The sequence below is a fragment of the Diabrotica virgifera genome, chromosome 4 (genome assembly GCF_917563875.1).
Source record: "Diabrotica virgifera virgifera chromosome 4, PGI_DIABVI_V3a".
Lineage (NCBI taxonomy): Eukaryota > Metazoa > Arthropoda > Insecta > Coleoptera > Chrysomelidae > Diabrotica > Diabrotica virgifera.
Window position 1 is genome coordinate 199184961 of NC_065446.1, and position 25786 is coordinate 199210746.

Sequence of the window (25786 nt, forward strand, 5' to 3'; positions counted from 1 at the left end):
GTAATTATTAATGATGTAAGTTTAAATACAAGTAACAACATTAAACACAAAATACTTCATGAAAGATAAATAAGTGATAGATATGTCACTTTTCTTGAGCACATACGCAGATTGTTTTGAATAAAGTAATCACTTATTATACTGTCTTAACTCGGCAAACGACGCTTTATACACATCTTAGGTGGACAAATGCATTGCACAAATAATGTGACACTGTTTGTGTTCGCTTTGATTTTGGATAATCGTATAATGACACTACTGTTATCTAACGGTAGTTTTTGAGCCATAGACCTAACACTTTTTGAGATACGAGTTTATAATTTTATTAAACTGTTGGTGCAATAAAACCGATTTTAAATTTTTTTGAGTTATGAAATTCTTTGAGCAGAGGTGCGATATGTGGTTTAAGTGCTATGCTTATATGGGATATCACAATGGGTGTAATGATAATTACATTTTTAATTAACCAATGTTTGACGTTTCGATTTTCGGAGTGGAAGTCTCTTAACCTTAAAATTTTTATAGAGGTATTAGCCTAATAAAATAAAAAAAAAGTCAAAATGTAAATTCGTACAGATTAAAACAAATTTTATATCAAAGTTTAGGTGGGTTCAAAAGATATGTTAAAGAAAGTATTCAAATCATACAAGGGGATCATTGTTTAAATAATTAAAAAGGGGTCATTTTTGCAAAACAATTACTTTTTTAACTGCTGAGGTAATTCACTTATTAATGAAGGTCTATGGGATTTTTTCTGCAAAGTTGAAGGGTAAATCTTTCACATAAGACTACTAATTTAAATTTGACCCCCTATTTATTTAAATAATTGTATATAAATCTTTATAAACAAATTTGCAAAAAATTATTTTTAGCGTTTTAAATAAGCACTATAAAATATTTTATTTAACAGACTAAGTTGCGCTATATTACCAGTATTAAGCAAAAAAAAAATTGGTTGAAAAATATTTAATATTTTTTGAGATATTGAATTTGTTTATTAAATGTTACTATATTTTCAATTGCAGAAACGCGGTTGTTGCCAAAGAAATATTCACGTGCTTAAGATCTCATTATTTTTATTTTTATGTGTGTTTTCGATAAATATATTGATAAATTCAAATTTCAATTAATCTCCCCCCTAAAATGGCATTTGAAAATTATTCAAATTTGTTTATAATTTGTTTTTTTAATAACGTCGCGGGGACTAAGTATTTTGAAATGCCGTTTCGATAATTGGGTTCCTGGGAATTTTTTACTAATTAGCAAAATTTTTTGTCGCTTTTTCTTCTTCTTTTTTTTTCTTGGAGTTATATTACTACGGGCCCTTTTAGGGTTAAATTTTATTAAGAATGTCGAATCTCTGAGTTGTAGATTCTAGACCTAAAAATATTAAGATTTAACTAAAATCTCATGAATAAATGTGGCTACTTACTGAGTTACAGGGTGTTTTATTTAAAAATTTAAAAATTATTGTTACCAAGTACTTTAAAACTATTTGACGTATCCTTATCATACTTGGCAGAAAGTGTGGCTAATATACACCCTACTAAATTGTGATTAATAAACGTTTCTAGCTAGTGCCAGAGGCGTACGACAGGGAATAGTGGATGATTTACCCTTCCCAAATTCTACGCCACTGAGTGAATTACTATTTTAGCGAAATTTTTCGATTCTCCAATACTTTATATGTAAATAACTTTATTGGTATCGATAAAGTCATCAGCTTGAGAGATATTGGAAGATTAAAATGAATGAATGAATGAATCAAAATAAATATACCGTTTCATTTTTAACGTCCAATATCTCGAAAACTAATGACTTAATTGTTACCAGTAAAGAGTATATTATTTACATAGAAAGTATTGGAGAATCGAAAAATTTATTTCGCTAAAATAGTAATTCCCTCAGTGGCGTAGAATTTGGGAGGGGTCAACCATTAACTATCCCCTGTCGTACGCCTCTGGTAGTAGCTAGAAACTTTTATTTATCGCAGCTTGGTAGACTGTATAATACCCACACTTTCTGCCAAGTATGAAAAGGATACGTCAAATAGTTTGAAAGTACTTGGTAAAAATAATTTTTAAATTTTTAAATAAAACACCCTGTAACTCAGTAAGTAGCCACATTTTATTTAAGTGATTTTAGTTAAATCTTAATATTTTTAGGTCTAGAATCTGCAACTTAGAGATTCGACATTATTAATGAAACTTATCCCTAAAAGGGCCCGTAGTAATATAACTTCAAAGAAAAAAAAAAGGAGAGAAAAAAAAAACAAAAAAAATTGTTAATTAGTGAAAAAATCCCAGAAACGCAATTATCGAAACGGCATTTCAAAATACTTGATCTCCGCGACGTTATTAAAAAAACAAATTATAAACAAATTTGAATAATTTTCAAAGGCCATTTTAGGGGGAAGTTTAATTGAAATTTGAATTTATCAATACATTTATCGAAAACATACATAAAAATAAAAATAATAAGATTTAATACAGGTGAATATTTCTTTGGCAACAACCGCGTTTTTGCAATTGAGAATAGAGTAGCATTTAATAAACAAATTCAATATCTCAAAAAATATTAAATATTTTTGGACCAATTTTATTTTAGTTAATACTGATAACATAGCGCAACTTGTCCTGTAAAATAAGATATTTTATAGTGCTTATTTAAAACGCTAAAAATAATTTTTTGCAAATTTGTTTTTAAAGTTTTACGTATAATAATTTAAATAAATCGGGGGTCAAATTTAATTTAGTAAGTCTTATGCGAAATATTTATCCTTCAACTTTGCAGGAAACAACCCTATAGACCTTCATTAGTAATTGAATGACCTCAGCCGTTAAAAAAGTAATTTTTTTGCAAAAATGACCACTTTTTAATTATTTAAACAATGATCCCCTTATATGATTTGGATACTTTTTTGAAAATATCTTTTGTACCCACCTAAACTTTGATATAAAATTTGTTTCAACCTGTACGAATTTACATTTTGATTTACATGTAGTGTAATTTTATTTTACTAGACTATATATAGCCCGATCAGGGAACACAAAATTTTACGAAAACCTCAAAAAAATAAAGAAAGAATGAAAATTTGGAAATAGGTAGTTGAAGGTGTCTATTATTATATAACAAAAAGCTTACATTTCTACATCCCCTCCGCTTTACAAAAATGGATGGAATACCCCCTTCTCGGGAGTGAAAAATATACATTCAAAATAAGTGCGGAATTGGATAAAATGATTGATTCTAAGCAACTTTTGTTCTATATAGTTTTTTCACTAAGTCAATACTTTTAGAGTTATTTGCGAGTGAATATGTTCATTTTTAAGAAATAAAAACATGTTTTTGGACGGCTTTTTGCAAATAATTTAAAAAGTAAGTATTTTATCGAAAAAAATATTCTTAGCAAAAAAGTATAGCTTATAAAAAAGTAAAAAAATGTTGTACACATGAAGTCTGTTGACCCAGTAGAAGCAGAGTTGAAATTACCAAAAAAATGAAGCACCTTTCGGGAAAAACTCATTACAACTTTTTTAAAGTGTTTAAAAAAAAGGTTAATTTTTGTTTTTTAAAAAAATTTCTAACGTTAAAACTAAGTGAGTTACGCTCAAAATATTTTTGGTACCTGTTATTTTTTGTTAAAAAAGTCGAGAAAATCACCCCCTAATTAGCATCCCAAATAAAATTAATCATTACCGCTTCACAAATTACTTTGCTTTTTTATTCTTTATATTATCTGTAAGTTTCGCCGGTTCAGAGTGCTTATTTTTGAAAAGGCTGTTGTTAAAATGGCTTGAACGAGTCACTAATCACGAATTTATTCAAATTTTGAACAGATATAGCATAACCAATTTTTGTCTACCAGGAAAACAAAAAATCCATAGTATTCAGAAAAGCAAAACGTACAATTTCTTACTGTTTGAGATTTTTGGTAGTACTAATAATTTTTAAGTTATTTTGAAAGAAATATGGAATTGTTTTCAAAATTAAAAAGAATTATTTTACAACCAATTTTTTTCAAAATGGAGCACTTTGAACCAATGAAACTTATAGATCATAAAAAAATAAAACTAAAGTAATTTGTGAAGCGGCAATGATTAATTTTATTTGGAATGCTAATTAGGGGGTAAATTTCCTGATTTTTTTACCAAAAAATAACATGGACCAACAATATTTTGAGCGTAGCTGACTTACTTTTAATGTTAGAAGTTTTTTTATAAAACAAAAAAAGTTTTTTAAACACTTTAAAACAGTTTTAATGAGTTTTCCTCGAAAAGTTCTCCGTTTTTTGGTTATTTGACGTTGAAATATTATTCGATTAGAAATTTGACGAAGAAAAAACTATTTCTCACTAGCTACAACTCTGCTTCTACTGGGTCAACAGACTTCATGCACACACACACACACACACACCATGTTTTTCACTTTTTTATAAGCTATATTTTTGCTACAATATTAGAAAGAATATTTTTCTCGATAAATGCTTATTTTTAAGTTATTTGCGAAAAACCGTCCAAAAACATGATTTTTTTTCTTAAAAAAAATGAACATATTCACTTGCAAATAACTCAAAAAGTATTGACTTAGTGAAAAAACTCTATAGAACAAAAGTTGCTTAGAATTAGTCCTTTTATCCAATTCCGCACTTATTTTGAATGTATATTCCCCTCCATTTTACAAAAAAATGGAGGGGATGTAGAATTGTAAACTTCTTTTTATATAATAATAGACAATTTCAACTACCTATTCCCAAATTTTTATCCTTCCTTTATTTTTTTGGGCGCCAGATTGTTCTTTGATCGGGCTAATAGGTACGTTTACCAATTACAATACAAAGACAGACAAAAATGATGGTGCTTATGAGATATAGTCGTTAATATGCATCTAGGCTACATAAAGCTTTTTGGTTCAGTGATTTTGCACATTTTGACTGGAGAAGAACAACGAACTTTTTTTAGCTCTTTCCTTTCACGGAAGTTAAATTATAACAGCCTTTGTACACTGTCACTTAAGTAAGGTCATGAGTATACATCTTTTATCTCTAAAAGTATGTTTGCTTTCGCAATATTACATGACATGTGTAGTCTATATTGAAAAGTCATCAGGTAGTCCCAAAATCAAAAGACGACTAAGAAACAGAAAGACAGAACACTCTTAAGCAAACTTCCCATTTGATAGAATAGTATTAGTACATAATGATGACAAAAAATATATACCACTGTGTGCTTCTGTGGTTGCTCTTAATGTGAGATTCCTGGGTAATATAATTCCAACATGGTTTCCTAACCGATTTAAAGTTCAGGCTAGCGTGAGGCGCTTTAATCCTGTTATTTTCTTGTGACTTGCCCGCGCAACTAAAATTGCTTGTTTGGGCAACGCCCAGTTCGGAGACTTGGAGCTCAAATGTTTTGACCCTACGTGCCCGGGTTTTGTGGTTTTTGTTAGTTTTTGTTTGTTGGCTTACGCCGGTTTTTTTATTTGTTTAGCGGCCGAGACCATTTTTTTTGTAGAATATTTGAAAAACAAAGTCATAGTTAATAAAAAATACAAATTGTAATAACTGGGTCCTACACAGTGCTCCGCTTGTCCACTTTTGATTTCTCGGCTACTGTGTGCTGTGCTTAAATATTTTGCTAAGCTTTTAGCATCGTTGTTTCATTTAAGTTTATTTTATATCCTGTGTTTATGACACGTTCTAGGGATGCCGTCTTTCCTTTGCTTTCAGAGGCATTTCGATATTCTCCTCTAACCTGAATTTTTCAATAATTGGTCTGTCTGATATATCGCCGCTTGGCAAGAACGTAAGCTTAAGTCAAAAAGATGATTTTAGAGGAGAAGCATTTTAAAATTTTATAGATATGATTATGGGCATAACTCCGAATAAGTTGTCACTTTAAAGAAGTTACCTAAGATTTTATTAGAAATATATCTACATACGAAAGAGGAGAAGAGGACGACCCAGGAAAAAGTGGCTAGAAGCATGTAAGGAAGACCTGCAAACAATCGGGATATCAAATTGGAGAACTGCGGCCATGGACAGGAGAAAACGGAGAAAAACCGTGGAGAAATTCGAAGCCATGGGCCTTTAAGGCCTGTTGAGCTATATTATATATATCTACATACAAACTGTGACAACTAGATAATTTTTTAAAGTGTTAGAATGGTTAAATTTTATCATTTTGTTACCCCTATTAGAGTTGAGTCTTTATTCCTGGGAAACATTTACTTCAACTTTGTTAAAATGCTGACCTAACTTATTTTAGAGAAAATTTTCATAAAGAGTCCTTATTTTAGAGAGAATTTTCACAGAAACTAATCGTAAATATAAGAACAGTCGTCCTTGACGAGAAGTTAACACATAAAGTGCTTCACATTCTGCGGCGTCTAACTTGGGTCTGTATTCATACGAAAATGTTAGGTATTTAACTAATTTTGCGCCAAACAAATATAGACACTTGGTGCTATCTCTTAGCCACTATTATTGTTAACGTCATAGGTCTTTATTCGCGCGATAGACACTTTTATTTTTAGTAGATCTGCATTAATAAGTCAATTTCGTCAAATTTTTACTTAAGCCTACGTTCTTACGAAGCGGCGATATAATCGTTGCAGTCCTTATAAGCTATCTTGTATACTTCTTGATTTTTCAATGCAGTTTAAGTTTTAAGGACAGTAATAGGGTTAAGATTTCCTGTAGGTGTACCTGCAGGTAGCAGGTAGGAACTCCTTTTGGATAGTCCTATCAGGGAAATTGAATCAATCCCTGCCTTCTGCAGATTCCAGGTGTTTCCTGACCCGGGAAACTAGTACCTGCTAAGGGTCCCCTGTCTAGGGTCACGGATGAAGCCCACAACGGCATCCAGGGCGGAGAAGAAGGTCTTCACAACGGTCTGGAGGACGGAGGTGGCAGACCCCTGGTTTTAGGGCTTGTATAAAATCGAACCTGGAAATCGGCAGCTGGTTTTTCAGTATCTGTATTGAGCGGAAGTCATTTAGGCCAGAACGGTCAATACAGAATAATACTCGGTGCGGTGGCAACCACTTAAACAGCGTGTACACAGCGGTGTAGAAAGACAAGGGAATGACTACTACACTATTTTTCCCAGGTTAATCAATATGGCTGAGGAAATAAACGATGGCCCCGAGTACGGGCGCTTCTTAAATGGGGCAGGGGTGCGAAGAATCTCCCGCTTGGCCAAATTTGATATACAGAGAAGTTGTAGAATAGGCACATGGAATGTGCGGAGTTTATATGAACCAGGAAAAACACACAATGCCATAAATGAGATGAAAAGGCTGCAAATATCAATTCTGGGTATCAGTGAAATGCGATGGCCCGGATCTGGCCAATGTCATGTGGATGATCATGAAGTATATTATGCAGGAGAAGAGAGTAATTACCATCGTCATGGTGTAGGATTCATAGTCTCAAACGAGGTTAGCAAATGTGTTAGAGCGGTATGCCAGGTATCTGAACGAGTCATAATGATTCAGTTGAACGCGAAACCCAGAAACATAAATTTAATACAAGTGTATTGACCGACAGCGGAAAGTGAACTGGAAGAACTTGACAAGTTCTACGCCGATGTAAAAACTGTTACCGACCAACTCAAGACTAGAGATCTCACCATTCTGATGGGTGACCTTAATGCTAAGATAGGAAAGGCCAGACAAAGTAATATTATTGGCTGTTATGGACTGGGCGATAGAAATGAAAGGGGAGACTATTTCGCAGATTTTTGCAAAGAACATAATCTATGTATAATGAATACCTTTTTCAAATTACCTAAAAGGAGATTATATACGTGGAAATCTCCAGCAGATACCCCCAATAATATCGTAAGAAACTAAATTGACTACATAACCATCAGTGAGAGTTACAGAAATGCAGTAAAGTCTGTAAAAACCTATCCTGGCGCCGATGTGCCATCTGATCACAATCTATTTTTAGCCGAAATAAAATTAAAACTTAAACGGATAAAACAACCACGATCCTCTAACAAACTGGATACCGATTTTATTAGAAACGACAGTCAGGGGATTTCAAACAATTTAGAGAGCAATTTTGAGAATAGCGAACAACAAGAATCCATCGAGGATCATTGGAACCAAATCAAAACGATTATAAGCAACTCAACTCCAAACTTCAAAGAGAAAAATCAAAAGAAGCAACAGTGGATGAAGGATGAGATTTGGAACTTGATGGAAAAAAGACGCAAATTTAAGAATCAAAACATCGAAATGTATAAACGCATTAATAAAGAGATAAGGACTAAAATACGAGCGGCAAAAGAAACATACTTTGAAAAAAAATGTTTGGAAATTGAAGAGTTGCAGAGAAAACATGATTCATTTAATATGTATAAAAAAATAAAAGAACTCACCGGTCAGAACAAAAAACATGCAAATAACATCGTTGATAGAGACGGAAAACTGATTATCACTGATTTGGATAAAATAGACAGATGGAAAGAATACATTGAGGAACTGTTTAATGATGAAAGGCCCGAGCTTGAAATTAACGAAGTAGTTACAGGACCTGACATAACTATGGACGAAATTGAACAAGCAATAAGATTAGCAAAGACCAGAAAAGCGACGGGACCAGACGAAATACCGAATGAAATAATAAAGCTCTTCGAAAATTCAGGTAAAAGATCTCTCCTTCATCTTTTTAATAAAGTTTATCAAACTGGCTATATACCAACGGATTGGCTGCTGTCGACTTTTGTGACGATACCTAAAAAAGCAAACGCGAAAAGATGTAGTGACTACCGAACCATTAGCTTGATGAGTCATGTTTTAAAGATATTTCTACGAATTTTGCACTCTAGGATGTACCAAAAAATAGAAGAACAGCTTGGTGATACACAGTTTGGATTCTCCGCAATAACCTTGGGACCAGAGAAGCACTGTTTAGTATTCAGGTTATGGTACAGAGATGCAGAGATGTCGGACATCCGGTTTATATGTGTTTCATTGACTTTGAGAAGGCCTTTGATCGGGTAAAACATACGGAAATGATTGCTATTCTTCAGAAAGTGGGTATTGATGATAAAGACCTACGCATTATCAAAAATCTTTACTGGCATCAACGTGCAAACATCAGGATTGGCTGGGACACGTCTGAAGAACTTCAAATACGAAGAGGAGTAAGGCAGGGCTGCATTTTGTCCCCACTAATATTTAACATCTATTCTGAGTTTGTTTTCAATAAAGCAGTGGATAATGCTCAATGTGGTATCAAAATGAATGGCGTCAATATTAATAATTTGAGATATGCGTATGACACGGTGTTAATTGCGAGCAATTATGAAGAACTTCAATATCTGATTAATAGGATTACCACAACGTGTGATAAATATGGACTCAAGCTAAACACCGCAAAGACCAAGGTGATGGTTGTCAGTAAGACGCCAATACAACCGGAAGTAGTAACAGCTTATGGTGAACAATTAGAAAGAACTAACAGTATCACCTACCTTGGTTGTAATCTAAATGAGAACTGGGACATGAGCAAAGAAATTAGAATACGTATAGAGAAGGCCAGAGTTGCATTCTTTAAGATAAAGAAACTTTTATGTGGAAACAACATTACTTTGAATCTTAAAATTAGATTAGTGAGATGTTCTGTGTTCTCTACTCTTTTGTACGGTGTCGAAGTTTGGACTTTAACAGATACTCTTCTCAAGAAATTGGAAGCCTTTGAAATTTGGGTATACCGAAGAATCCTACGAATAAGTTGGGTGGATAGAGTTCGTAACGAAGTTGTTTTGCACCGGATGGGAAAAGTCACAGAAGTCGTCAGAACAGTTAAAAATCGAAAACTTGAATATGTTGGCCATGTTATGCGACACCCAGAGAGATATAATATACTCCATTTAATAATACAAGGCAAGGTAGACGGAAGAAGAGGGCCAGGTCGAAGAAGAACGTCATGGCTTAAAAACCTGAGAGAATGGTATAACAGATCCTCTGCATCCCTTTTCCGAGCTGCCGTTAACAAAATTACTATAGCCAATTTGATAGCCAACGTTCGATAATCGAGCACGGCACATGAACAAGAAGAAGTAGGTGTTAAATATAATGCATAATTTTCCTTGCAATTCCGGAATTCTTGTACAAGGTATAGAAACAAAATCACTAAAAACATCAGGGGATAAAGTCAAACGGTGGCTTAGGTAATGTAGACGACACATTTGTTATATCGGCACATGGAGAAGAAAAACCAAAAACACATTCCTGCAACAATAATCCTGCAAAATCAATAACATCCGCTCCAAAAATCAGTTAAGTATGGAAAGAAAAAATTATCATCAAGTTCTATTCTTACATGTGTTGATATAAAGAAGGATGATGGAAGCACATCGATAACTTAGGGTCATGTAATATCGACGATAAATACATAAGAATCAGTTCAAACATCTACCAAGAACAACACACTGGTTAATTTTGCACACTAAAACTTAATTTTGCTAGTTGCATGATCTAAGGATATCGATTCTGATGTGTACTTGTGTTTTATAGACTTTCAAAAGGCTTTTGACCTGGTGAAATATGATAAACTAATAGATATTTTAAGGTCATATATAAAATCCGGATTATAAGTATTTTGCTTTTTTTGCTTTTTTTTGCTTATTATTAGGATTTTAATTAAAAATTATTATTTTAAAAATATGTTGCTTATCTTTGTTTATTTTACTTCTTATGATAAACTATAGTTAAATTTCATGTATTACTTCCTGTCTTAGGAAAAATTCCATAAGTATACAGAGCTATAAAACCCTAATAATTCAATAAACCATAAGCATTTTATTCCCTTAGGCTTAGGAGATAAACGGAAAAACCCATCGTCACACCTGTCCCTGTAATGAACTAATATTTGTCTGCAGAAAGTCCAAATTCATTATATTGTTGTTAAATACTTTTCGGTAGTATCGGTATTACATTTGTCTAAATTTAAATACGCACCAATCACATCTGCAGATGTTGAAAGAACTTTTTCTACGTATAAATAATATGTCTATAGATAGAAGATATAGCTTTTTACAAGAAAATTTTGAAAAACGTATTTTTGTTAATTAAAAAAAAAATAAACTAATGGCCATGAATAAAAGATATATTAATATGTTAATAATTTTTCGATTTTTTTATTATATAATAGTTTAACACTTTTGTAATTTTTTATTTATTGTTAGTAATACGATAATTAAAACTAAATGTAATTTAATGTCCTTTATTCATATTTATATCATTATATCCATGTTTCCTTACAGGTTTTTTTCCTGAAACTTGCTTATTTCATAAAACCTTTGCTTATTTTTGCGACATTTTTTGCTTATATAAGTGCTTATTTTGAACTTTCTGTCATGCTTATAATCCGGGCTTTAAGTCATATAATATCGACGATAGACTTAAGGATCAGTTCAAACCTCTACCAAAAACAAAAGGCTAAAATCAGAATAAAAAGCGAAACATCTGGAAAAATCAATACCGAGAAGGTAATAAAACAGGGATGTGTTCTTTCACCATTATTGTTCAACGTTTACTATGAGAAGATATTTAATAAAGCCCTTTGGAAGGCACCTCGGATGGTATAATAATAAACGGGCAATATATAAATAACCTGCGATACGCTGATGACACGGTCATTCTGGCAGATGGTGCTGAAGCATTGTAACGCCTAATGGATCGAGTAACGACAATCTCTAGAGAATTTGGAATGAAATTGAATACAAAGAAAACAAAAACGATGGTCATCAGCAAGCACCAAAACACAAGTGAAAGTGAATGTCGACGGAACAAATCTGGAAGGATTAACAAGAATAACGTATCTTAGAAGTAATCTTGATGAAACTTGGGACCACCCACTAGAGATAAGAACACCTCTGGAAAAGACACGTACAATGTTTAATAGATGCAACAAAAAGAATGTGTGTGTACTTTGTACGCACGTAAGAAGTTATACTTCTATTATATGATGTCAACGAAATTAATATACTTTAATCAGTTTATTTATATTTTATTTAAATATTAAACTAATTTTAATACTTACTACTTCTCAAAAATTTTTATTAAAACATTGCCAAAAATTAAAATAATAAAAGGATAAAACACACACAAACAAACACATTGAAAAATGCCTTAAATTATTTCTGAAAAATGTAGAAAAAAATTTTAACTAAATACGTATTTTCTGAAAAAAATTTATAATAAATAAACTTACAATTATAAAATGTATAGAAAAAATAAAAAAATAAAAGTTTCCATTGGGGTTCGAACACGCTTATCCGCGCAGTTAGTATTGAAATTCATTCATGCGAAGATCAACTAACTAAACGGATTAAACTTTTGACGGTTCTGAATTTAATCAAATTATTATGATTTTGAATTGAGATTATTTAGAATTGAAAGAAATATTAGAATACAACAAAACATAGAGTAAGAAAACAATATATTAAGTGAATATTGATAGAAATTTTGATAATAATCAAATTATGGTAGTTTATATATTGGTAGGTTCTTTTTAAATCTTCCAAATAGGTATGAAATTTTTTATTAGGATACTGAAACATTTACAATTATTACGTACCTGTCGCTTTTAAAAACTATTTAAAAAGTCAGTACAATATTATAAACTTGCTTTTTTCTCTGCCACCACAGCAATAAAAACTAATATACACAACATTAATTTGTTTATCCAAAATCTCCGTATTGAATAATTATTAACAGATGATGTTAACACCCAATCAGATCCCGTATAACATTTATACCATACTGTCGGTGTGCGCATGCGCCCAGTAAAATAAAAATTTACCCTTTTGTCTAAAGAAGTGTAACTTTAAAAAGTTCTATGCAACCGCCAGCTGGGTAGCTTATTGAGAACTGGAATACGTAAGTGCTATATTTCCTCCACCTTGCTCTATGGTGTTTAAGCCTGGATAATGACAAAAGCAACACAAAACAGAATCCAAGCATTCGAACTCTGGTAAACCACAAAATGCACAGAATATCTTACATGAGCTATACGACAAAATGCGTAAGTCTTGCGGAAGATGAACTAGGAACGACAGTTTATGCTTATATTAAAGGAACAGAAAACACAATATTTTGCCCACATCGTAAGAAATCAAAAGTATGAAATGCTCCAACTCATAATCGAAAGCAAAATCAATAACAAAAGATGACCAGTAAGAAGACGCAACTTTTGGCTTAAAAACCTACGAGAATGGATGAATATGACCTCCATAGAACTATTCAGGGCGGCTGCAAATAAGACTAAATGGGCAAATGTAATGGCCAATATCCTTAAGGATAAGGCACGGCAAGAAGAAGAAAAACAAGAGTGGCATTTAATAATCAGGAAAGGATTAGAAATTGAAAAACTTCCAGAAAATTAAGTAAAATGGGTGATGCCCGAAGGCTCAAAAACTGCATGGAAACGCTATAACGCTGCTGACTGGTCTATTTGCATGTGGAAATCATTATTTAATAGGCAGAATGGAAAGTAGCGGCGGCGTGATTTGCGTGCATACTATGCTTTGTGTGTAATTAGCCCTAACTTATCATTCCAAATTAAAATTCAAAGTTGCAGGCCCCAGAGTTGACAGTTGCATGTCTGCCTAACTTCTTTAGGTTTTGTGTGTTCGTGTTTGGAAGTTCGCAGATTAACAGCTACAACTACTAACGGACATGTGAAAAATAACTAATTTTATTAGTTCCCCGACAACTTTCATCCAATTAATATGCGTATTTACTATTACTGAGAATGAAAAGCTCAGGTTGAAATTAAACGAGCCTGGAGGCTACTACGCCAGTGACGGATATCAAAAGTTTGTTCAAGGGATGATACTAAAACTATGTTACTGTAAATGATACAAGACTGGTTTTTATTAGATTAACCCTTAAACGCCCAAGGGTGGGTAAAAAATGTCCACCTAATGCGTATTCCCTTATAACATATTTATTACGTGTTTAAAAATTTTCCAAAAATTATTTATTGTTAAAAAGACAGCCTTTTATCGAATGTTAAATTGGTTCTACCGATATTTCTGAAAATAAAAGTAATATCTTGAGTTAAATATGGGTGGGCATAAAAAGTACACCCTTGTAAAACTTGTTAGTAAAGGTTTCTATATAATTTCTGGTTGGTAGGAACATATTCCATATAATTATCGACGGATAATTAAATAATCGACATAATTATCCACCAATGTGGAGACTGAAAGGAAAAATGTGGAGAAAATCGACAAATGTGAATTACTGGCTTTTACTGGTATGTTAATTTTGATGTACATTTTAATTGTGTTGTAAGGTTTGTAAATTGTTTATATTAACATTTTAGAAGATGCTGTGTTTATTAAGCATAAGATTCTTAAGTTTAATATATTTCCAACAACTCTCAATAAATATATTAGCTATTTTCGAGGTGGACATTTTTTACCCACCCTTGGGCGTACATGGAACCTAAAAAAGGTTGGGCGTTTAAGGGTTAAGTGAAATATGTCATCATCATCATCAATGGTGCTACAGCCCTATGAAAAAGCCTCCACCTTCCCAAGTCTATTACGCCAGTCAGTCCTATCCATTGCCAACCGTTGCCAGTTTGCTGCGCCTATTTTTCTCCCATCCTCATCTACACCATCTTTCCATCTAAGTTTTGGCCTACCCCTATTTCTACTTCCCACAAGTTGTGACATAAGGATTCTTCTAGGAGGGTTGTTATGCTGTGATCTTGCTAGATGTCCTGCATATCTTAGTCGTCCTATTCTTATAAGAGATACTACGTCTTTTCCACCAAATATATGTTTATATCTGTGGTATACCTCGTAGTTTCACCTCCTCCTCCAAATACCATTTTCACAGATGCCACCGAATATGCCTCTCAGGATCCTTCGTTCAAATATAAGCAGAAGGTTTTCATCTGCCTTGGAGATGGTCCATGTCTCCGATCCATATGTCAACACTGGTTGTATAAGGGTTTTGTATATGGTAAGTGAAATACGTACCATCTAATTAAAAAAAATGCGATATTTATGCATGCTTCATTGATCACCGTAAACCTTCTTCTTCTTCTTTACGTGCCGTGTCTGTGTTCAGACGTTGGTCGTCATCATGTTTACAATTTCCTGAAATCTCTCTCTATCGGCTGCTGCGCGAAATAATTTTTCTACTGTGCAGCCACACCATTGTCTAATATTACGCAGCCGTGAAAGTTTCTTTCGACCAATCCATCTCTTTCCCTCCACTTTTCCTTGTATTATAAGGCGAAGCAGATGGTATTCAGGTCCTCTAATTATATGGCCGAAGTATTCTGTTTTTCTCCTCTTTATGATGCTTATGAGCAGGCGTTCTGAATTTAGCATTTGAAGAACATCTTCATTGGAATTGTGCGAAACCCACGATATCTTTAGGATTTGTCGATAGCACCACAATTCGAATGCTTCTATTTTGTTTACCGTTGCGGTTTTTAACGTCCATGTCTCACAACCATACAATAGAATAGACCACATATAACATTTCAGCACCTTTTTTCGAATATTCATCGACAGGTTTCTGGTTCAACATCAAACTGGTTTCCAGGTCATAAAAGCCTTCCGTGATATTTCGATCCTAGTTATTATCTCTGTATCAGAGTCACAATTTACATTTAACCAGCTGCCAAGGTACTTGAAATGATTTACCCGTTCTAACTCCTCTCCATCAAGAGAAAGCTGACCTTGATCTATATTAATGTTTCCAACTGCCATCCTCTTTGTTTTTGAAATGTTGATTTTAAGGCCTCTCTGGTAACTTGCTTCACTGACTAGATTTAGTAGTGTCTGAAAATCTTGTAAATTTTCAGCAATAATGGCTGTATCGTCAGCGTATCTAATATTGTTGATTACTTCTCCGCCTAGGCTTACTCCCTCTTGTCTGTCATCCAAAGCCTCCCTAAAGATTTCTTCAGAGTACAGATTAAAAAGGGTGGGTTATAAAACACAACCTTGTCGTACTCCACGTTTTATCGGCAGTTTTTCAGTACGACTGTCTCCAATTTGGATAGAGGCTACTTGATTGTAATATAAGTATTTCAGCAGTCTTATATCGTAGTGGTCAAGTCCTGCTGCCTGCAGGCAATCGAAAAGTGTATCATGTTGTACTCGGTCCAATGCCTTCTCGAAGTCGATGAAATAAACATAAACGTTCTTTCGGAATTCACAACTTTTTTTTAATAGAACGCGCATACAAAATAGTGCTTCCCTAGTTCCTAGACCATTTCTAAATCCAAATTGCTTATTACCCATTCTAGTTTCGCTCAGAAGGAATACTTAATTTTGTATAATAAGTAAAAGTATCTTAAGTGTGTGACTCAGGACTAGTCTAAAATCGCTGCATTTGGTGGGCCTGCTTTTCTTTGGTAATGTTATAAACAATGACTCCAACCAATCATCTGGTGTTTTTCCTTCGTTGTAAATTTTATTAAAGAAATTTGTCAAGTAGGTAATGTTTTCCTCATCTAAAAGTTTAAGTAGCTCAACAGGGATTTGATCTTCATAAACAGCTCCATACAATAAAGCACAATAAGCTGATGGAGATAGTAACCAATGTTGGAATAAACACCTGTGATCTAAAAATCACTAGCAATCTGTACTGGAATTAAACATCATATACATATCCGGACAGAGAGAGGAGAATCCCACGATATCAATATCAAACGTGGTGTCTGTCAGGAATGTATACTGTCACCGCTGCTGTTCAACGTATACTCTGAGGAAATCTTTCAAGAAGCAGTGAACGATGTCAAAGGCGGAAATTAACGAAGAATGTCTCAATAACAGAAGATAAGCAGGCGACACGGTGGTATTCTCTGATAGTTCTGAATCCGTCCAAGTGTTAATTAACAGAATCACAGAACTAAGCCAGATATATTGACTTTCACACTAAACATTAAGGAAACAAAATGTATGATGATCTTGATGATGATAATCTCTAAGAAGGAACAGCAATTTGCACGAATCAGCGTGAACAGTCAAAAAATAGAAAAAATGGTACGAGCATCAATGAAAATTGGAACCATTCTCTAGAAATCAAATGTATGATAGACAAAGCAAGATTTGAATTTAAAAAAATTGTTAAGCTGTTCAAATGTCATAATTTATCAATACCCATAAAAATCATGTTACTACGATATTATATCTTTTCTATACTGTTATACGGAGTTGAGGCGTGTACTCTCAGAGACGTCACCTTCAAGAAAATTGTTGCTTTCGAAATGTGGCCTTATCGTCGAATTTTAAAGGTATCTTATACCCATCACGTTAACGACCAAATTATAACATAGGTTGTCTGAAATTGTTTGGCCTCCTCATTCTCTAGATTTGAAGCCACTAGATTTTTCTTGTGGGGTTACCTCCGGGAAAACATCTATCTTCAAAAATTATTTAGAGAGATTTGTAGGCCCCAGAGTTGACAGTTGCATGTCTGCCTAACTTCTTTAAGTTTTGTGGGTCCGTCTTTGGTTCACAGATTAGCAGCTATAGTTACTAACGGACGTGTGAAAAATAACTAATTTTATTAGTTCCTCGATAACTTTCATCCAATTAATATGCGCATTTACTAATACTGAGAATGAAAACCTCAGGTTGAAATTAAACGAGCCTGGAGTCTAGTACACGAGTGAAGGATATCACAAAACTCTGTTCAAGGGATGACAATAAAACTAGCTTACTGCAAATTAAACAATAATAGTGTTGATATATTTAGTCAAAGATATGCTATAATATTAAAAAAATTAATATTTCTGCAATATCTTCACATTTTATCTTTTGTTGTAAATAGCTTAAATATCAGATTTACAGTATATTTCATGAATATGGAAAACAATGTTTGCCTCCTGCATCCACTATAATATTATGTCTTTTTCCCTCGGTATCCATGTGTTTTATGGATTTTATACACTCCTCCTTCCAAATTCATTTTATACCGCCTTTAGCAAAAATCCATAATTCGTCTAAATAAACAAAGAAACAACACTTTTTAAATTTATTAATTTCTTAAACACGAAGTGTTTGTTGTTTATGAACGACACAAAAGAATATAATATTTCTTTTTCACACAAAGCCTTTGTATCGTCTTTCTTTTAAAAATTAAATCCAATCTGTCTCAAAACTCTGAAGAGACTTTTCTTGAAATTTCAAATATATCTTTTATTTTAATTTCTATGGAATAATAATCTATAATCTAAAGAAACATATTATTTCTTTGCAAATTTGCAACCTTCTTGAAGATCTATAGCTTTTTGAGGTCGGCGAGATTTGTTTCGTGCGACATTTTGTTAATCACTTTGTACACTTTTTCCTTTTTACAAAACTGACTTTATTTTTGTTTCAATCATAATAGAGAGTGCATCACCCATACACTTATAAACAGATGAAACTAGTAGCAAAGGGCCTCCATCGGTTTCCTCAGCAGTAAATTAAGCATTTAGATAATAATGACTCAGTAGGAACCATCCTTCATCACGAGATAACTATCAAGCTGGGACTTCTTCATGTCTCTGAGAGTATGCTTGAGAATGACAACTACAAGCTATACTGGGACCGCACTGTACTCACAAATCAAACAGTAGCTCATAGTAGACCAGATCTCGTACTAGTTAATAAATTAACAAGACAAACAACTCTTATTGAAGTGACGATACCTAACAACAATAATCTACGTACTAAATTTACTTAAATTATCGCTAAGTACAAAGATCTGGAAATTGAGATATGAAGACAATGGAGTATGCAAAATACCCAGACAATCAGATCTATTCTGTAACTTTCGTTAGATCGAATAGAAATGGCTTAGTCGAATCGAAATCTTTGCGAATCGTAATGTTCGACATCTATTGCTACGTAAATCGGTATTCTGTAACTCAAATAGAAGTAAAGACAGATCGGAAACAACGATTTCGATTTCACTCGGTTTAATATCGATGGCAACCTCGCAATTCGCTTGTGAGGAGCGAAAATTTGACAGTCTCAGTCATACTAACCTAAAATTTTGTTTTTGTTTACCGTTTACTTACCGATTGTGGATTTTTGCTTTGCTGCACGCTGTTACTTTTTGCTGGTAGATTTTTTGAAGAATGGCCACTCCAAGTAAAAAAAAAAACATCTCCCGAGCAGTTAAACCATATGGCGGAGTTTGTTACGCAAAACAAGATTTTAGTTCATGGAAAAACAAAACCCTCAGAGGCTTCCAACAAAACGATGGAGAAGTTATGGGACGAACTGACCTTAACTTTGAACTCTATGGGTTGTGGTCCCAGTAAAACGAAAATGCAGTGGAAAAAGGTAATTAATTAGGTCTGTTTTTATAAATCTCATATTTTAATTTTTTATATTTTTAGACATTTATTGACTGGAAAAGTCATACCAAAAAAAGGCCAGAGATGCCATCCGCTGCCAAAACAGAACAGGTGGGGGCGATGAAGTGGCAAAAAAATTGACACCTGCTGAGGAGAAGTTAATGGCAGCCATATCCTACATATCTGTTACAGGAACGGAGGTCATTGAATTGGGGCTAAATGATGAGGTAGTGGCAGAGGACGTTAACCCACCAGATATAGATATGGATGTGTCATTTACAGTTGGTGACGATGATTTCTTGGAACCAACTGCTGAAGGTTCCAGCCTTCCAAGGGTTATTAAAATACAGAATGTGGAGCCTTCATCTAAAAAGAAAACCATTAAAGGTAAGCTACACATGTCTTATTCTACTAGGGTTAACTGCTTTTAAAAATTTAACACCTTCATGGACACATCTTCACACAGTCATGCCCCTTTATAAGTGCCTGTATATGCAGTCATGTCTGTGTATGTGTTAACACCTTGGCTGCGTTACGAGACAAATAGACCTCATATTACATTAACGGTTGGCCACAGGGAGTGTGCCTCAACACATGGGTGGCAAATGGGGTATACGAGACATATGTGCCTTGTAACACACTCAACGCAAGTTTATAAATATCTCAAAACAACCAATGTGTTAAGTAGAGAGTTGACATAAAATATTTTTTGTTTTTCAGATAAGTCATCTAACTTACAAACGGCAGCTGAATCATTTATGACTGGCCAAAAGGAGACTGCTGAAATGATAAATAAATTATTGGATACAGCAGCTAAGGCTGAGGGTGATCACCAGTGGAGAGAAAGGGAACAGCGGCTAAAAGAATTCGAATTGAATGTACGCTTACTAGAGGCACAAAACGAAGCCAAAAAATTGGAGTTGATGGAGAGAGAGATTAGAATGAAGGAACGAGAGTTAGGTATTGAAGATACAGAAATACAGAATGGTTCTTACAATAATTTTACAATGCATAGAATTTTTTAGTTGGCATTATATTTCTGTATTTTTTGTTTATGTATAATTTTAAGGATTAAGTTTATTTTTTTATTTTTTTTTGTATACATTTATTATCTTTTTTATGTATAATTTTAAGGATTTGGTCATAGGTTAATTCAAATAAAAACAACTGCATATTTACTTTTTAACTACCCAATATTTAACATTTTACTGTTAACACGTTGACAGACAACAACATCTAATTTCCATTAATGTAGCTTATACATTTGACTCAGTGTCTGTCAACGTGTTAACTCGTCTGCAACAATAATAGGTTTGTTCCTACAAAGAATCACAAACTAGTTCATGACAGTTTCTGACTGCTGCACAATACGCATGTGCAAATTCAACCAGCCGCGAACTAGTTTGTGATTTGTGTTGGAACAATATTCTACCGAGCTGGCAAGTTGTCTAAGAGCAGTGCCCATAGAAAAGAAAGAAGAAGAAAGCATTCAGGAAAACGAGGCAAAACCACAAAATGAAAACTTTAACCTTACCATTTTACCCATATTCCATATTTGATAATGCATGAAGATATCAATGCTTTATGATTAATAACCATTTGAACATCATCAAAAAAAATTTTTATTATTTCAATACTAAAATTTTAGAATACTTACAATATTACATAATACATCTACAGTATTAGATCACCAATATGAATATAATAAATGTATAGTCTTACGAAGGCCATAATATTATGTATTGTTTAATGTTTTGATAGCAGAGACTGTAATGTAACTCTAGAATCTGTATTATATTTGGGTTTCTTTAACTGAAATGACTTATTTTGTAATCTAATATTTATACTTTTTTAAAATGTATATAATGAGTACATAGATACCCATATTTGCATAATTTTGACTATTAGATTACAATACAAATCTCAGTTGGTGATACTAAACATTTAATAAGGAAATATTACTAAGAGAAGGGATTTTACAATATTCCAAAAATTTTACTACTTTGATAGCAGAGACTGTAATAATTCTAGAATCTATTATATATACATTTCTTTAACTAAAAGTACTTATTTGGTAATGCAATATTTATATACTTTTTTAAAATGTAGAGTATATAGTATATTATATTTACATAACTGTGGTCATTAGATTAGAACAGAAATCATCATTCTGACATCAACATCATCTACCACTTCTTGAATGATTTCCTCAGAGTATATATTGAACAGCAGTGGTGATAGTATACATCCCTGATGGACCCACATTTGATTTTGACATCTTTGGATTCTCCTGCCTCTGCCTAGATTGATGATGTTTATCACAGGTGTTTATTCCAATATTGGTTAAAATTTCCATCAGCTTGTAGTGCTTTACTGTATTGAACATTTTATCATATAGTCGGTTCGCTAAACTCAGACGCAACTGGCTAGATATTTTAGTCGGTATTTTTTTTGTTTCTTGCCAATTTTGCAAAAATTGGCTAAATTACTAACTATTTAATAATTATTAACTATTTAGTAATTATTTTTTGCCAATTTTACTAAAATTGCCAAAATTACTGACTAAAATATCTAGCCAGTTGCGTCTGAGTTTAGCGAACAGACTATAGTAATCATCAGTTTCTATTTTATATCTGATTGGTTCTTTACTGATTACTATCGTTTTAGTTTTATGAGATGAAACTATTATATTTAATTCTTTTACTTTTATATTAAATCTATCTCTAGACTATGGGCTATCAATATAAGTCATCTGTGTAACAGAATATTTTTACTTCTTTTGTTTCCCATTCTGAATCCTCTTTCTTTGTTGATGCTTTTGATTATTTAATCCATGATTAAATTAAAGAGCATAGGACTAAATGAGTCTCCCTGTCTTAATCCGCTGCCTATGTCTATAGGTTCTGTAAGTTGTTCATCTATTATGACTTCCAGTTTGTTGTTTTGGTAGATGTTTTCAATGGTTATTATATCTTTTTCTTCGTGTTTTGGTTCTATTAGTTCCTTTGGTTAATTTTTGTCAAAATCTTCTAAAATTATAAAATTGTGATCTTTTTATATACATAAACTAAGGTGATATTTGGCAGCTACGTTTTTATTTGTTTTGATTTTTAATGTATTTAATGGTTTTCTGCAAATAAAAGAATGTTTAACGTTATGTTGTTTATTAATTTTTCAATTACACCTTACAAATTTATTACAGGAACAGGAATACCCCATTTACAGATTACAATTATCAAAATAAATGACATTATATTTCCAAAATATCTAGGAGTTATCCACAAGGTAGTGGAAAATTACAAAACACAAAAACGTTTTCAGTCTAAACTGACCATCATCAGTGTGAATGTTCGGTGTACAAGTATTTGGAACTAGCCACTTCATTATGTGTCCAAACCTCTAAATTACATTGTTTTTATTTAACATTATAAATTAGGCGACATTCAGTCAATTTATTAAGATTATTGAGAACTATGTTGATGTATTTCATCTGTGCTCAAAAGATGCATGTAGTGCTTAGGTGAGAGGTAAGTTGGTTGTTACTTTTGGTTTTAGTAATTTAGAGGTTTTGACACCTAATGAAGTGGCTAGTTCCAAATACTCGTACACCAAACGTTCACACTGATGATGGTCAGTTTAGACTGAAAACGTTTTTGTGTTTTGTAATTATCCACTTCCTTGTGGATACATTTTAAATAATTTTTAGTAAATTCATGTAAGAGTTTATCTCATTATACGTTGTCTTATCGAATGTATATAAAGTCAACTACAGGGTTTACCCTTATTTAATTTTAAATATTAATTAAAATAATTTCTTATCAATTGGTTCCGAATTCTGCGGCCAGCAACCAATCTATCATCTAGTGGCACTGTAACAAAAATAAAATTTCACAAAAGTTCACAATTTTTCTACCTACACATTTTGGTAGATTATTTTCTGTGTTTCAAATGATGTTTGAAAAATATATGCAAGACTTCAATATGCTTATTAGTCATTGCTTAGTCGTTAAATGGTTATATAGTTAGCATATTATTAAGCTACTATTATACAGTGGTTTAAACAGACTTACAGTTATTTTCTTGTACATTTTCCTCCATATCATTTACAAGTTCATCTTCTTCTACTAGTTCTACTTCGATATTGTGTGAAACAAGAATGTTGTGTAGCACACAACAGGCATTTATTATTTCAGCAGCTTTGACAGGAGTATAGTGTAGAACTCTGTGTTTTAAGAGACAGCGAAATCTCATTTTTAATACTCCATTGCACCGTTCTACACAGTTTCTTACTGAACTGTGTGAAAAAGTATATCGTCCTTCTGGAGTATTTTGTTGGGCACCTTCTATTGGTGTTAGTAACCATGGCTGTAAGGGATAGCCAGAATCACCTAGAAATGTAATGTGTAATATATTTAATGCAACTGAATCAACCAACCAACCAACCTAATAACCAGAATCCTCGTTCTCCATTACCATATGTTTGTTCCATATGTTCAATAACATTAGACATGGTCCATATAGCAGAATCATGTGTGGATCCAGGATATCTTGCATTGCAATTTAATATTTTTAAATTTGAGTCACATATCTAAAAAATAAGTTAATACAGTTCATTTGTTTTCAAGATGAACTAAGACACCTGATTTGTGGGTTTTTCATGTTGTCGCAGCTTGTCGTTGGTTAGAAATAAATTTATTCCATATTAAAAATTAATTTCTAACCAATGACAAGTTGCGATGAGAAGAAAAAGCCACGAATCAGGCGTCTGAACTGAAACTGGCATCTTAGATCATCTTAAAAGCAAATGAACTATAGTTAAAGTTTAAATCATACCAGTTGGCAATTTATACTGTGAAATCCCTTTCTGTTGAGGTATGCAATGCCTGGATGTACAGGGTGCTCTAGAGGAGGTGCAACAATTGCAATGTGTGTACAGTCAATGCACCCTATTACGCCTGGGAAGTTAAATTTATTCATAAATCTAAAATTTTAAGCACATTTTAAAAAAGACAGATTACTTGATAGCCTCAAAATTGTTTACCCTTGCGTTAACAAACGTTTTTCTTCTACTGTACTGGGAAATTTTATGTACCGCCTACCAATGTGATTAGACAGTATTTCACTTATAGTGTTTATGCACCGACTAACCATTGGTTGGCTCATACCCAACAAAAAGTCTTGGTCAACAGCTTTTTGATAGTTTCCTTGGGCATAAAAATGTAAAGCACATAAAACCTGAAAATACCTTATTTAAAATTATGAAACTATGTGTTTTAGTATGTTTTTAAATATATTTGAGATTAATTTACCTTCAAATGATTTGGCACAGATGTTATTCTGATCTGTCCAGCCAAATAAGGCTCTATTTCATCAATAAGCTCCATAGCTATTTCCTTTGGTAGACGGTACAGACCTTTAAATATTTCCTCAGGTATTTCAAACGGATTACTTGCATCCCTAAGAGTGCGCCTTTGAAGATTAAATATTTGGCTAAAGAAACACAAAACAGTTAGGTACCTACATAAGAAACTAAGTATAAAAAGATTTTAAACAAAACAATTTACATATATCACATTTTGTAGCCTGTTATAAATGTTCCACTTACTTTTGCAATTCTTCCCCTATTTCATTTCCAAGATCGATGCCGAAATTTAATGGTATTAAAGCCATAACGAAAGTTCTTGATAAATTGTTTTTATCTCATCTCGACAGGGTAAATGCTGTCGAAGTGATTTCTATTCACTATAACGATTGTAGAGATTAAAAAATAGTTATGGAATACCGATTTTGACCATTTCTATTCGACTTGGCCACTTCTATTCGATTTTGCTGACTTCTATCATCGAAATGAGTTACAGAATAGGCATGAATGCCGATTATTATCTCTACTACTAGAGTCATTCCGAAGAACCTCCTTGAAAACGTAAAAACGCTGGGTCTAAATGAACATATTTAAAAGACCCTGCAGAAAGGTGTACTACTCACGACGGCCAGATTTGTACGAAAATTTTTGGGAGATACTCCAGCATACCAAGTCACCTAGGGATCGATAGTACGGAAAGAGTCCCACCAGAGCTCAATCCATTTGATACCGTAGGTATCTGGGATGAGTCAGTTTTCCCCTTAGAGGGAGTGTGAGCCGTAAGGCTAAATCTGGATAATTAGAAATATAAAGTTATCTACATATAACACACGGCGTTTTGGCTTCAATACACAAATCTTAAAGTTTATTTTCAATTTACTCAATTAACTTCCGTACTTCTTATATTAGTGCAGTCACTGAAGGTGGATATGAGCTATTACCTCCGCTTTCGTTGAACGATTTGGATGATCGATTTGGATGAAAATTTGTGAGTGTTTAGAGGATATCTCAAGCAACAAAGGTAACATGGTGCCAACTTGCACTTTAACCCTGGTAGGTCTGGATCCCGTGTATGAAAAAAAAAT

General features: G+C 33.1%; 1 protein-coding gene across 1 annotated transcript; it reads right to left on the reverse strand.

Moving 5' to 3' along the window:
• Positions 1 to 22486: 22486 nt before the first annotated feature.
• LOC126883786 (putative nuclease HARBI1) lies at positions 22487 to 25048 on the reverse strand. The gene is made up of 6 exons (XM_050649455.1): positions 24649 to 25048; positions 24381 to 24574; positions 24173 to 24320; positions 23783 to 23927; positions 23410 to 23727; positions 22487 to 23208 (listed from the first exon to the last, which is right to left on the reverse strand). The coding sequence occupies exons 1-6, from the start codon at positions 24721 to 24723 to the stop codon at positions 23138 to 23140; spliced, it is 951 nt and encodes a 316-aa protein (XP_050505412.1). The 5' UTR covers positions 24724 to 25048; the 3' UTR covers positions 22487 to 23137.
• Between the last annotated feature and the right edge of the window lie 738 nt (positions 25049 to 25786).

Excerpts from the sequence above, each read along its gene's own strand:
- LOC126883786 (XM_050649455.1), bottom strand. The coding sequence starts at position 24,723 with ATGGAGCTTATTGATGAAATAGAGCCTTATTTGGCTGGACAGATCAGA. Across the intron at positions 23,928-24,172 it reads ACAGTATAAATTGCCAACTG|ATATGTGACTCAAATTTAAA; the intron begins GTATGATTTAAA and ends CTTATTTTTTAG. Across the intron at positions 23,209-23,409 it reads AAATGTACAAGAAAATAACT|TGCCACTAGATGATAGATTG; the intron begins GTAAGTCTGTTT and ends TTTTTGTTACAG.